The sequence below is a fragment of the Martes martes genome, assembly GCF_963455335.1.
Source record: "Martes martes genome assembly, chromosome: 1".
NCBI classification, from domain to species: Eukaryota; Metazoa; Chordata; class Mammalia; order Carnivora; family Mustelidae; genus Martes; species Martes martes.
In genome coordinates this window covers 178,722,598-178,737,769 of record NC_137888.1, presented here as the reverse complement: position 1 = coordinate 178,737,769, position 15,172 = coordinate 178,722,598, and the positions used below count along the sequence as shown (strand labels likewise).

The 15,172-nt window shown below is 43.5% G+C and overlaps 1 protein-coding gene across 2 annotated transcripts; it reads right to left on the bottom strand.

The window, feature by feature from the left end:
* PROK2 (prokineticin 2) lies at positions 1-12,830 on the bottom strand (the record flags this gene model as incomplete). Of its 2 annotated transcripts, XM_080829853.1 has the most annotated exons (3): positions 1-1,184; positions 9,010-9,135; positions 12,735-12,830. In XM_080829853.1, 3 exons carry the CDS (start codon positions 12,828-12,830, stop codon positions 1,080-1,082), a joined length of 327 nt encoding a protein of 108 aa, XP_080685979.1. The 2 variants fall into 2 exon arrangements, with proteins under 2 accessions (XP_080685979.1, XP_080685980.1); XM_080829854.1 differs by lacking the exon at positions 9,010-9,135 and having other exon boundaries at positions 1,080-1,184.
* Positions 12,831-15,172: the final 2,342 nt, after the last annotated feature.

Below are 15,172 nucleotides of genomic sequence, written 5' to 3'. Positions count from 1 at the left end.
GATATACAATACTGTCATTATTCTGATACAGAATTTTTACACGGCAATATTGATATAGGTACACATGGCAGGACGTCAGGTAATCCATTATAAGAGATCTTCTGGTTACAAATGAAGTTTAAATTACAACTTAATACCGATTTTAAAATGGTAACGGGGGTTATGCCAGATTAAAATCAATACTTCCTCTTCAAGTGACATTTTCTGGAACATCTCTGTGAGACTTCAAAAAAAAAAAACACAACTTCATAAAGAGAAAGATAAATAAATGTAATGTTGTATTGGAGAAGTTTTTTTTTTTTTTTAAACCAACCCAAATCTAGATATCTGGACTAACTTGACTTTCCCTTCCCTCTGGATTCACTCACACCTGTCACACAGTGGACCTGAAGTCTTGTCGCATGGACAGGTTCCGTGAAAGTTTGGAAGCACTCCAACCTCTACTCCATCTTTCAGAAGTCTGGAGTGTCTAGTTCAACTACACACCCTTCACTGTTTAAGTATCAGGCAAAAAGCCTGAGTCTCAACAGTGATTCTGCGAGCAAATTAGAGGCTGTGGAACAACCCTGCTCCCCACTTTCAAAGGCTAGAGGACTGGTGAGGGAAATGGTGAAAAATAAAGTGAGAGCCTTACAATTCTTTGAAGAGAGAAAAGAGACCCCAGAGTGTGTGTGTGTGTGTGTGTGTGTGTGTGTGTGTGTGTGGTGGGCAGGGCTGGTGGGAGAGGGTTTAAGAAAAAAAATTTTCTGTGACAAAATATCAAATTCTTATTCTTCTCATTTCTGTGTAAATAGGTGAGTTATTGGCATTAAAAGAGCCCAGCCAAATCAAAACACAGACGGGAAAATGAGAACTGGTTCCATAATGCCCTGCACTTTACATTCATATCCAAAATTAAAATCCGCTTTCAATTAAAAAAAAAAAGTCATTTAAACATCAAAGATAGAAATGTTACTTGGATAGCCGAGGAAGCAACAGCATTTCTTTCTGGCATATTATTTGTTTGGCACAATCACAAGTAAATAGACTTTACAGACATCATGTGGCTGTTCACATTTAAAGTTTCTACTCTCAAGTGATTACTTTCGGGCTAAACAAATAAATCGATTAAATGAAGTCCGTAAACAGGCTAAGCCCGGCATACATGGACACGTGTGATGCATTCTCCGCCCAAAAAATGGAACCTAAGACAGAAGAAGAAAACTGAGTCAGAGCACAGGAAACGTTAAAAAACAAAATCAAAAAACCCGATTCTTGAGAAATCTCTTTGAATAAGAACAGCTAGTGTTACCTGGAACTCTTAATCAAGCAATACGCTCTGCACCTTATTATCCTTTTTCATCCCACAACCACTCTGTGAAGATGACAAATGCTTTCATTATACCCATTTTACAGGTGAGAGACTGAGACACAGTGAGATCAGCAACCTGCCCAAGCTCACAGACACAGACCTTGACGCTTGGCTGGCAGCTGGACCAGAGAGACCAAGCTTTTAACCACCAAGCTATACTGCCTTTTACTTCTTCATTTTAATTCTTTTTATAGCATCCTATTAATAAGCTCCTTAAGGAGGTCATGACATTAAGGGTATGACCACAATGATATTATAATGAGTAAATACGGAGTCACTGAAAACAAGCAATGTATAAACTCACACATTTGCACACAGATGGCAGGAGGGGTCAGAATTCTGAGCAGTGTGGGTAGGGGAGGAACAAAAGGGAAACTGGAGAAGGAGGCAAGCTTGAGTCACAGAAAAGGAACAAACTAAACCCCGGCCCAGGGAGAGCCAGCAGAGAAAAGCTGGCTTCATTCTAAGAGGCATCCAAGTGGTATTTCTGAGTCTTGCCTATGCCACCAGTGAAGCAGGTTTGAGGGGGTCAACCAGCAACCAGCAACATGGTTCTCTGTCTCAGGGCCAGTGGAGTCCCTCAAAGTACATATATGTTCCAGAGGCAAAGAACAAAATTCATTCTCTGCCCTGGGGATGGTGCCCTCTTGAGACTCTGCCTCCTTGGGAAGCTAGAGAGATTTTCCCCAGGCCTGGAGGCAATAATGAGTCAACGAAATGGGACGGCAAATTACTCTGGTCCAGGATAAGTTGAGAGAGGCAAGCTATCAGAGACTCATGCCTCAGGGATCCTTCCACAGTTTACACAAGGCAGAAAAATGCATCCTGTCTGTTTCTCAACTCTGCTGTTTTTTTGTCTGCTCTCTATCATTCTAGTGTATTTCCTAGTGTATGCCATGGAGAGAGGCAGGCCCATACCAATTATCTGTCCTAATGAGAAAGTCTGAGACGCATCTTCCAGATGCCTTTGAAATAATTCCTTTGTTTGTAAAAAAAAATTGTCTGCAGACAGTGACAGAACCATTCTAACCTTATTTGGGGGCTGAACTAAGAGGACAGACTCAACTGTATGGTAGTCCAAACAGTGGTCAGGGCTCAGTACGCTGGGCACTATCTTTGGGCGGGATCAATAAATACAAAAGGAAGAGAGGAAAGCAACAGGTGGGCGTTGATATGCACGTGGAGAACCTGGCAGAGCCACCCCAGGTTCCTCTGCCTTTTGACAAGGGCCTTATTGTCAAGGCTCTGGTGACAGTGCCAGCCCGCAGGGGCCGTGGCCCTCAACGCCCCTCAGACTCATGCTCAGAATGGTTCTGTCACTGTGTGCTCCAGGGGCACGTGGATGGCTGGTTTGTTTGTGGGCCCTGAGAACCTGTCGGAGGAGGTGGGCCCAGCTGCACTGGCTCGGGCGATTACAAGGGGACAGCAGGAGAAGTTCCAACCTCCCGGATCTGCTCTAGCCCTGAGTCTTTGAGAGCTTCATTGTGTCACACCTAAGACCACTTTGTGGGCAGCTGGGGATGACTCCACCCCCCCCCCAGAGGACATCAGGTGGTATCCAGAGACACTTTTGTTTGTCACAACTTGGGGGAAGGAGCATGAGTGGTGGGTGGAGGCCTGGGGTGCTGCTGGACAGCCTTCAACGCACAGGATGGCAGCCCCAACAAGAAGACCTCTCCGGCCCAAAGGGCCAACGATGCTGATGTGGAGAAAAATGAACAGAGGCAGCAACATCTGAGGTAAAGGAGCCTGACCTGAGTGAAGTGTAACTATAACGACCGTGTCAAATTGCTACACACAGACTATGCCAAGCAAATTTCCTTCATCTGCCCATTCCGCAGACATTTACTGTTCCCAACCTACGAGGCCTTACGTCACATGCTAAAGAGACAGTGAGAACAAAACAGGAAAGGCCTGGGCCCATCACATGGCGTGAATTGTAGTGACGGAAGACAGAGGACCAGGGGGACAGTTTAAGCACCAAAAAAAGCCCCTTGGGGTGCCTGCCGTCCAGTGATGTGGGCCCCAAGGCATCATGGGCACTCTCTGGCCTGTTATGTGCATTCTTAGTGCCTTGAAAACAGTTGCAAAGAAAAATGACAGTGGTGGCCAGCCAGACCCAGGCTTCATGAGGCATCGTACATGAACGTCACACCAAACCTGTACGCCAGCTTTTTGCCTTTTTTTGGACACAAGCTAAGTGGCTTCCTCTTGAAGTGAAGTGACACGGCTGACTGAGGTCACCCAGCTGAAAGGGAACCTGTCATCATCAAACCCAGCCCCGCTTTCTTCCAGATCTTGCGCTTTTCTCAAATACCACTATTCCCCCAACTCCAGGCTCTTTGAAGAAAGGATATCTCATTTGTGAACACGTGGCACTTAGCCTGAGACACAGCAGACGCTTAAGCGAATACTTGTTAAAAGCCTATCTCCTGACCCCTCCCATCTCCCCAGACATGCTCTGCCTAAAGGCAGAGGGGTGTCCTTCCCAGGTAATGTGGCTTCTCCTCACTCCATACACCACTGGCCGGCACTGAGCAGGCCCAAAGTGACCCATGCCACCAAACTCACAGAGAGGGACTCACGTGAAGCCAAAGACCTAGGGGGCCTTCCTAGGGATAGTTCCAGGATAGTTCTAGGGCCTAGGGAGCACCCTGGCAACGTGCTCCCAAGGTCATATGTCTCTGTGAATCTCTCAAAAATATTGCGGATTTTCCTTTTTCTTATTGAAGGTGACAAGGTACTATTGGCCTCAGCCCAGATCTGCCCCAACAACCTTGACATCGTGAACACACTGTCCTGCAGGGATCTTTATACCTTGCAGCCCTGTTCTTATTCTCCGCAAGCCCACTCCCCCTTTGCAAGATCTGCTCTGTGTCTCTCCCTCTGCCAAGTCTTTTTCATCTGTGCCCGATCATAGCAGTTTTCCTCCTCTCCTTCTCCCACCGAGCCCCTACTGACAAAGGGCACCATTTCTGACGTGATACACTTGGCAATTTCTCCACTGGCCCCTTCATTTCTAGCTCTACACATTTTTTTTTCCTTAAAGATTTCATTTATTTATTTATTTTAGAGAGAGAGACAGAGATAGCAACAGAGATAGAGAGAGAGAGAACGCAGGCACACACCAGCTGGGAGGAGGCTCAGGGCTGGATTCCTCATGAGCTGAAGGCAGACATTTAACCGATCGAGCCACACAGGCATCCCCTAGCTCTACACGTGTTGTGTGACAAAGTCAATAGGCGTCTAATAGCCAGAGACACGAGAAAGGACATAGGAGAGGCACAGAGAGAGCCCAGGAGCCAACCGTTCAGTTCCAACTTGACGGTTTATTTTAGAATAAACTCACTCCAGCATTTCCTACTGGCGTCATGTGGTAGAGGCCAGGGATGCTGCTGAACATTCTCTGATACATAGGCTTGTCCCTACCACCAAGAGCTGTCAGGCCCATACCATCAACAGTTCCCAGGCTGAGAAACCATATTACACCGAAGTGTATTTATGTCCCCTGAGTCTCTCTGGCAAGGAACTTGTATTCACAGCAGGGATGCTGCCCTGAGAGAGAAAACACAGATAATGGCTCTTGAGCTCTGTGGTAGGAAAGATGAGGAAATTAACATATTGGGCTTTCATCCACGCAGCTTCCACTAAATTCTGTAGTTATATTAGTCATATTTTAATTAATATTTTTTAAGGTTATACTCTATCCTGGAAGTATGTTTACAATGTTTCATCATTGGTTGGTTGGTTCTAAAACAGAAACGGTTAATAATTTTTTAAATCTTTTTTTTTTTTTTTTAAGAGTTTCACAAGTAGGCAGAGAGGCAGGCAGAGAGAGAGAGGGGGAAGCAGGCTCCCCGCTGAGCAGAGAGCCCAATGCGGGGCTCGATCCCAGAATCCTGGGATCATGACCTGAACTGAAGGCAGAGGCTTTAATCCACTGAGCCACCCAGGAGCCCCTTTTCTGTTTGTTTGTTTGTTTTTTTACAAAGACAAACCCCAGGTTTTAATTTCAAAATTTTTTTTTCAGAAAAGGAAAATATATTGGTCAAATCTTAAAGTGTAGCTAAAAAAAACAAAAACAAAAAAACACACCAGAAAACAAAAAGTAAAACTGATACTAAAAATGTTAACATAAAAGTAAAGCAAAAGGGCACCTGGGTGGCTCAGTGGGTTAAGCCATTGCCTTCGGCTCAGGTCATGATCTCAGGGTCCTGGGATCGAGTCCCGCATTGGGCTCTCTGCTCAGCAGGGAGCAGCCTGCTTCCCTCTCTTTCCCTCTCTGCCTACTTGTGATCTCTGTCAAATAAATAAATAAAATCTTTAAAAAAAAAAGTGAAGGAAAAACAATTTTGGGGGAGGAAACACAGTTGTTTAAATTGAAGAAAATTATAAACTAACAAGCAATAAAAATAAAAGTATTAACCACATAATTATAAACTTCCAAAGCCAAGCAGTAATCAGAATGGGATGGAAATGGCCAATCTTTGTAAACTCTGAAAAGTTTAAGTATTAATAGAAATATTAAAATAGTGGGATTTTTAAATAGCAAAATATTCCTTGCAGACATGATTCAGTAATTCATCCCTAAGTGTTAAAAATGAATATATGTTAAGAATTTTATTAAAAATGTGTTTGGAAAACCTACATCCTGTTCTTAGGTAAATTGATCTTTAATCTACTTTTCAATTATCAAATGTAAATTTAAAAACTGTACAATTATAAAGGTATAGCCTAGCAGTCACTGTAAACTCCACAAATTAGTGGATGTATCTCAAATAAAATAGTAAACTGAACTCTGTGACTATCAATTCCTACCTGTAGTCTGCAATTTCATTCATCAAATATTACTCACTTTATCAAAATAAACAGTCATTTGTGGCTATGACTAAGTCAAGCCAGAATGGAAAGTTAAAAATTTAAACAGGTGTAGTCTTGACTTATTCATAGTCGTGTTTTCAAAACACCAAGCCCTGTGACCACAATCCCCCCTTTAAAAAAAAAAAAAGGAAGAAAAAAGAAAGGAATGAACACATCATATTAAAATAGAATTTTCTATGCAGTGTCTACACTTTTACTGTTCACTGATGAACCATCAAACTATAGTTTGAAGTTGAATACTATATGTTACATTCACTAGGACACACTTACAAAAATTTCTTTTCTCAGGTTGTTTTGAATAGAATATAGCAGAGAGATAATCTGGAAGTAACTAGATTTTTACCAGGATAAGTTAATTTCACCCAGAACAAGTAACAACTCCAGGACATACTTTAAAAATAGAAATGACATATGAAAATGTATTTTTAAGACAGAAAAGTATCCAGTAGGAAAAGGTGTAAAACTGAGTTCTAGAAACACTTTCCAAATGGGTATCTGAATAGGGGAATATTTAAGAGCTGACATTAAAACCTTTCTCTTTTTTTTAGTCCTTTAGTTCTTTTATCACTTAATTCTACTATGAAAACCGTAACTTGTTATTAAAGACTTCGTTATTAAAACTGTGACTAAAAACAAAGGTGTAGAGGTGTACCTGGGTTTCCGGGAGAAGAATGGTATTGTTTACTCTCGGAAATGACCTTGTACTTCATATACTTGAACTGGAAGTTATTCAGGCACCAGGGAAAGAGAATTTGGTTCTCTTATTAAAATACTTCGGATTTGGAAAACTCATCAGAACTACAGGATGTGACAAGTTCCCACAAGGGACCATTGTTTCTCATCCCACACCAACCAGCTTTGGTAAAGTGTTCAGGTAAACCCACTTTCAGGGTGGTAGGAGAGTATGGGGACTAACACCCCACAACCAGTGGAGCACCAGCCAGACATGAAGTCCCATGGCGCTGTGTGCCCTCTCACCTGGTGACTTCAGCCTGTCACTGAGTCCCTCTGAGGCTTACCGTGGTTGAATGCAGAACGTGCAGGAAACAAATGTGCCTCACGGGCTCGTTGTGTGAAATGAGAAATGCATATACAACATTTAGGGCAGGGTGTCTGGGACATCACAGTCTTCCACAAGGGACAACTGCACTTTGCTATGGCAAAGAATGGTTGCATAGAATGTGTCAGTATTCACTTGTTTTAGCAAAAAGGCTGCACAATTCTGGTATGCAGTGAGTGGAAGGGTATACCAACACTGCACAAAAACCACAACATTCTTAAAAGACTGAGAGGAAACTTTTCAAGGACAGTGGCTCCAATGTACAAAAGTTGACTCGCACTTGATGAGGGGGAGGGCAAAAGTGCCATCAGTGCCCAAGGTGGCTGGGCTGGTGTCACCTCCTCTCCAGGAGTCAGGCATTGAGACAGACCACTAACAGTTTACAACCTTTCCTGTCTTAAAGTGGCCAAAAATAAAAGGTGCATGTCACATGTGACAATGACAGTGAAGCCAGGGGATGGATGGTCTAAATGGAACAGGAAGTATTTCTCAAGGAAACCACAGGAAAGCCAAACTCAGTCTTCAGAGCAACCCAAACAAGTGGGGTTCCTATTACAGCTCTCAGAGCTCAACAGAAGCCCGTTTATTTCATTACCTTCACTCTGAGAAAGTCAAAACAGTAACTGTCATCCACAACTGTCAAGGACAGGGAAGATGGTGGGCTCTACTACAGCTGTCCACCCTAAACCACATGTGGGGGAAAAAAAAAGGTGGACGGCAGAGTCCAGAAGGCAGACTACTTTGCAAACATTCCATCCGTTTTAAACAGGAGAGAACGCTGAGGACACACGCAGCTCTGCCTCCAACAAGCCACCTGGCTGGGGACAGGCCCTTCTGTGGCTCCCGACTTCCCATTGTTGCTGGGTAAAACCAGGAGGTGGCGCTAGAGGAGCAAGGCACCACCACCTGGCGTCCCTGGGGCATCTTACTGAGATCCCACTGTTTCAAGTTTTGATTCAGAATGGGCCAAGACTCTCCAAGCTCCACATACCTTTTCTACTCCCTTCTGCCTCTAACCCACCCCGCTTCCTGAAGTGATGTCACTGACTGGCCTCGTGGGCAGGAGCGTCTGCCATCCCACCTCAAAAGCACCATCCAATCCTGCCTACGTCAGGTCATGCCACTCATTGCCAAAACCGTTCAAAAGTGTTGTTTAGGTCATCGGGACACTGAGCTGTTAGATAACAGAAGAAGTCGGAAAATTAAATATCATTAACCTCTACGATTATGAACAGTGTCTTGCACAGATGGAGTGAAAATAAAGGACTTTTACATTAAGATACAAGGATAACTGTATCATGCATAATTTTCTGCAAGAAACAAAACACAGTTATTTACTTCTGCCCTCTGATATGAAGTCTTTTCAAGAACTTCTGTACTCTGATTTCGGCAGAGAAGCACACACTGTACTACACACATGTATTTTTGTCCTAAATCCCTTTTGGGCAAATTCCCGTGTTTGAAATTATTTTTCTGAAAAGTTGCTAATGTCATGACAGCAAGGATATGAAAATGATTCACTAGAGTAACAATGGTAGAGGACCCAGTTCTTTAAAATGGGAGGGGAGAGGGGAGAGGAGGGAGTTTTCCACTGCCATCTTCTCTAACTTAACAATTTCAAGCACAACACCCTGGGTTTCATGTCCTATAGGCCTTGCTGGGAGATCAGTTACCACAACGTAAGAGAACCACCATGAATACGAATATATGTACTAACTTTACGAGTCAGCGGATGGCAGCTGTCTCCCACTTTGCCCATAGGCGTGCAAATCCTTATGCTCTTAACCCAGATACTAACAGCACAGCACATGCCTCCGGCACACTGGGGGTCCTTGTCGCAGGCCTGAAATGCAACAAACAAACAGATAAATGTAGATGGCGGGCAAGACTCAGGCTGAGGAAATCTAAAATTAGCAGTCAAAAATGCTCTTTATATCTCCGAACACCAGGACTTTAATAATCACACATATAAAAAAGAACTGTAATCTTCATTTACTTGCACATATTTACCATAAAATCTGAACAGAAGAGATTTTCCTAGTTTAAAAAAAAAATGGCCTAAAGAATGGCCCACACATTATGAAAATCTTAAATAAATACACAGAAAATCACCTCTCTTTTTCTAGTGTTTTGTGGCTGAATTGGCTTTGAATTTGAAAAACGAGTCTGGATTAGTCTTATACCATACATGGCCATTAGGAACTACATAAATTGAATCACAAGATTTTATGACTATCAACCGCAGAATACATTGGGCCCAATTTTTTAAAATGATTTATTTATTTATTTATTTTTAAAGGGATTTAAATGGCCTCTAAATCTGGCATGAAATGCTCCAGACCCATAAAGGCACTGATGTAAATTTTAAAAGTGCTCATTTTCCCTTTCAAATATTTGCATTTTGGTTCATGAGACCTGATGTTTCTCAAACCACTGGCTTGATTTTCACATTTCCTCTTTAAAGAAAGAAATTTCATAGGTTGGGAATGGACAAACCAAGATTTTTGCCTTAGGTTATTGGTTTTTTTTTTGTTTTTTTTTTTTTTTTCAGGTGAGTAACCTGCAAAAAAGGAAATTATTGGCTTAGGGTATACACATGTGTACATTACAAAATCAGTTGAACTATTCTTTAAGATTAATCAGATTTAGAAATTCAAATGACAGATGCAATTCTCAACAACGATTACTCAAGGCATCTGTTCTCAATATAAAAATTGTAAATACAAATAATTAAAGAATCAACTATGGAAGAGTTTTCATACCCTATCTAAATAGAAATAAATAATGCTGTCTGAATTATTTGCATGAAAATAGATATGAAGAACTATTGTTCCTTCCTAGAACCAACAAAAAAATAGGATGCTTTGTTTGAACGGTATGTTAATAATCTGTTTTGCTAGTGATAAGGTAAAAACATGTTGTACTATATATGTAAGAAACTAAAAAGTCTATAATTTAGACAAAAATATAAATTTTTTAATATTTATTGGAAACAACTAAAACATTCCTTCAAGGCTTTTCTCCTTCAAAGTTTGGGGGCCAGCCACAAGTCTCAAAACTTAAGTATATGGGCTCACCCTCATTCACTGTTTTTTTGTTAAAAATTATCAACCATCCTGCTCTAAGGTTGGTTTATTTCCCTCATTAGAGTTTTTTTTCTCCGTCTATTTAAAATGACTGTGTGGACAAAATGTCAATTTTCACCTTGGGGCGTTAGGACATTCAGAAGAAAACATCCAAACATTTCCATTTTCCAATTGTTAGCTGTATGCCAGAGACATGTATACATGGCCATGACCTTTTGTAAATGAGAAGTTCAGTACGTGATCTTTTCCAATATGGTCTTAACAAATCTATGTGGAACATAAATCAATTTCAAAATAGCTACACCTATTAACCAAAAAAGGTAAATATTTAAGGTGGAGGTTTCAGGCAGTATTTTTTGTCAACAGATGCTCAAGACCTGGAATTCTGAGGCCCCACTAACACTTTTTAAAAGACAATCAAAATCCAGCCAAAATTTTCCCAAAATTTGGTCAATCACTTGGATATTTAACATCCTGAAAAGATGATAAGTTACCAGGTTTTTCATTTGGCTCCAGATGGTTCCTGTCATGAAGACATAAATACACTACATTGCTTAGAGGAATTTTTAAAAAATTCTCTTTCGGTAACACTGAGTTAAAACAACAAAAACAGCTCATAGAAGTCCACTCTAAGCATCTCTAACAGATAAATATCCCATATGATAAAATTTCACTTTTGTACCAAAAAACTTCACTTCTTGGAAATATTTACAAAGAAATGCATAGGTTTATATAATTTTAATTAGACTGCTGTTTCCTAATGCCCTTCATCCTTAACCCATTGCAGATCTATTCAAATAGTGTTGTCCTGTGAATGGAACAAAAAGATACTTATATTGCAAAGGAATTCTGGGCTCAGAGGATTAGCAGAAATTTAAAATGAGCCAGCAGGGGAAGAGTGGGAGAAAAAAACCAATCATGTTCCAACTCTTATATTAGAAAGACCTGTAAAAAGTTTTTTTTCAACCACACTGACTGACTGACAAAGCTATTCAAATACACTTTCAAAAAAACCTCTAACTATTTTAATAAATATCACAATGCTTATAATCCTATTGGATATAACCAAATACTGTTATTGTACAAGGGCTTTCACGATGCTATAAACCTATGAACTCACTTGGGAGACTATGGAACTTTTATTTTCTCAAGATAAGGAGATTTCCCTCAAATATCGATATTTCATTATGTATCGTCAATTCAAACATGTAAGTTTTATTTAAAATCCCATAATGTGCACTTAGATAATTTAAGTAATTTAATGGAGATGTAAAATAATTTAAGACTTAAAAAAAAGATAAAAGAGTAAAGCAGGGGCACCTGGGTGGCTCTATCGTTAAGTGTCTGCCTTCAGCTCAGGTCATGATCCCAGGGTTCTGGGATAGCCTGGCTTTGGGCTCCCTGTTCAGCTGGGAGTCTGCTTCCCCCTCTCTTACTCTCCCTGCCTGTATTCCCTCTCTCGCTGTCTCTCTCTGCCAAATAGATAAATAAAATCTTAAAAAAAAAATTAAAAGAGTAAAGCAGTTGAACAATCAGGAAATGGTAGGGATTTTGCATTGTTGATGTAAAGTAGAGTACGGTAAACTCGTCCTTCAAATCCATACAGAAAATTGTTGGTGAGAATAGAACTGACTCAGGTCCCACTTTCAGAAATGATGAGGACAACCACACTAAGTTGAAACAAACATCTACATTGTAACCTACTCCATAATTATGCCCGAGCCCTGGAGGTGTTTTATCAGGAGTTGGAAATGGAAAAATTTTACAAGGAAAACCTCAAAAAGCTGGGGGGCGGGGGGGGGGCCCTCTGGAAACCAGAAGGAAGCGTCCACATTGCTTTTCAAAACATACACAGGGCCTCGGACCAAGTTATTTCAAGGGGTTTCTGTGGACGGTGCAAGGGGAGCAAACTCCTTGACCAGAGGGTTAAGTCTCAGCAATGGGAGATACTCGTCTTGCCCCCTGCGCATTTCAGAAAGGGCCTCCCAAATTTTATGGTTCGAGGTTCGAACGCCTCGAAGAAGTGCTAGAGAAGACTCTGAAAGCAAACTTCTTTCAGTTTAACAGAAAAACAGACCAAACTCAGCTTGCAGGGTTCTAAGAGGGAAGCAAGGGGGAGAAGGTGGTGATAAAGGAGGTGGGTGACACTTTGGTCACTTTTTCTTCCATAGCGCACCTAAGATCCCCGGCCGTCCGCTGCGTTTGGAGTAGGGCACCTCTCCCAGAGCGCCAAAGGGCACCTGGGGCAGATGTCCCCGCCCGGGGCGACCCTCCCCGAGCCGCCCCCCTCCCGAGCCCCCCGGGGCGCAGCGCGGGCGCGCATCCCGGGCGGACAGGTGCGCCCAGGGCTGCTTACCCCGGTGATGACGGCGGCGTCCCCGGCGGGGGGTATGAGCAGCAGCGGCGACAGCAGCAGCAGGAGCAGCAGCGGGGCGCAGCGCGGGCCCCTCATGGCGCCCTCGGGACTACGCGGCGGTTGGGGGGCCGTTGGGGGCGCGGGGCCGGGGCGCGCTCGCTGGAGCGCGGAGCGGCGGGAGGGCGGACTGGCGGGCGGCTGGCGCGAGCCTCCGGGCCGTTATAAAGGCGAGCCCCGCCGTGACTCACGCCGGCGCCCGCCCGGCAGCACGCGCGGGGGGCACGGCGCGGGCACACACCCCACGCCCCCACGCGCACACGCGCGCCCACCCCGGCCCGGCGTCCCCGGGACGAGCACGTGCCGGCGCGCGGCTCCCGGCGCCCCCGCCCCGGGCGCCACGCAGGCAGCGCCCCCCGCGGGGCGCCCCGCTCCGGGCCCCGCGCCTAGCCTCCCGCCTCTCGCCTCCGCCCGCCGCCGCTCCTCGCACGCGCTCCAGCCGCTTTGTGGTCTGAGACGCGCTCGTTCACTGCCCTGGTTTCCAAAGCTCCACGTGCTCGGCGCCGAAAACTTGCAGCTCATTTGCTGTGCAGATGTTTAGGGAGCGCCTACTACGTGCCAAGCGGTTAGACACCCCGGGGAGGCGGCGAGAGGAGGGATAGGAGCCTCCGAACCCGTTCAGTTGTTCAGCAGGTCTTCATAGGGCGCCTGCTGCATGCCAGGTACTGGCCACTGGGGTCTGGCCTCATGGTCCAATAACCGAACAGAAAAGACACATCAAATACACCGGGAAACGTGGAAGACAGGAAAAAAGAACAAAGGGCAAGCAAAATCACCCCTAATCCCACATCTCTGACGACACTGTGCGGTTTGTCCTTCCAGCTGTGGGCGTCCAATTTCTTTCTTTCTTTTCTAATGCTTCCCTTTATGCTCACATCTGTTCCCGACCCTCTCCTCCCTGATTCTTCTCACATGCATTTCCTCCCTTCTGTAACGTCGCGCCAGCGCCAGCGTCAGGCAGAGCAGTTCAGGAGGATGCCAAGGGGAAATGAGAACGCCTGGCTTCGGGGCCGCCAGGATGAGGCCCCCTGAACTCTAGGTAGGAAACTCTCTCTTTTACTTTCCAGCCCAGGAAAATCACCCTTCAGTCTTGGAAGAGGCCATACATCATCACTGTGATGAATTCATTCACGCAAACAGGACTTGAGTGCCTACTGGGTTCTAGGCTACCCACAAGAGAACGAGTGACAAATTTGCCTTCCATCTCTGACCCAAGCCTAGATCCAAGAATCACAGCCCGTTTTTCTTCAATGAAAACGATTTCAAGAATACCTCACTGTGACCACTGCCAACTTTGCTTGCGCAGAGGTTTTGGGAAGCCCAACTATGTTCCTGTATGGTGAGAACCTCTGGCTTTCCCTGGTCCCTTAGGGACCAGAAACTGTTGGGAAGCAGATGCGCCTTTCAGCCTCTTTAATAAACGCAGTGAGGGAGTCGGGACAAAGTTACTTTCAGACTGTGGGGTTCCCCATGCCAAAGCATTCAGACTAAATGTGAAAAAAAAAAAAAAAAGGAAGGCAATTATCTGAATGTTAAACAGCTGAGTATTTGGAAAACCAAATTTTTGACGGAGTTTTAAAATCTTTTTGCCTGTGTTTTTGTGTTTGAGAAACATTCTGAAACGAAACAAAACAAAACAAAAAAAGAACTAAACTTGTTTTAACTTTAAGAAATTGTTAAAATTGGACTCCCAGTAAAGTAAGTGGAAACAGTAGCAAGTGACAGATTGGTGGAAAGTTTCCTTTTCCAGTCTCCATGCCAACGCTAGCATGGGAGTGCTGCCGGGGAAATGTAAAAACCAGTCAACATGGGTTTTAACATTCCTACGATTTTTAGAAAATGGTCTATTTCATATTTGCTATAACTGAGTGCCAGCTTGGGTATTCCCTGCTTCTCCAAGCATAGAAAACAGGATGTGTCTACACAGGAAAATCAGATTTCAAAAGTGGATGGCTTCATACATGGCTGTTGGGAAAACAATCGTCATAAGGCTGTTTTGAAACAAGGTTGGAAACACTTAAAAATAGGGTTGGTTGGTTCCATGTTGTTTCTTTTGATCATGTTGTTTCTTTCAATCACTTTTAATGCTTTAGAGGAAAAATGATGGCTCCTGATATGACAAATCTTTGCATCCATGGCCAGCTTAGAGAATTAAAGTCTGAAAGTTCCATGAGTTTGGATTAATTCAGACAAATCAGGTGGAAAGGCCCATTTAACAAAGCTGAGATCGAAATTGAAGAGTAGCTTAACTATTTTATTCTATTTATTACTGCAAACTCTTGATACTGCCGCATGATAAGTTCAGCCCAGAGATAACTGTATAAGGAGAACCAAACTTGGTGTAGTTTGAGTGTAGACTACCATATACTAGCAGGCTATCA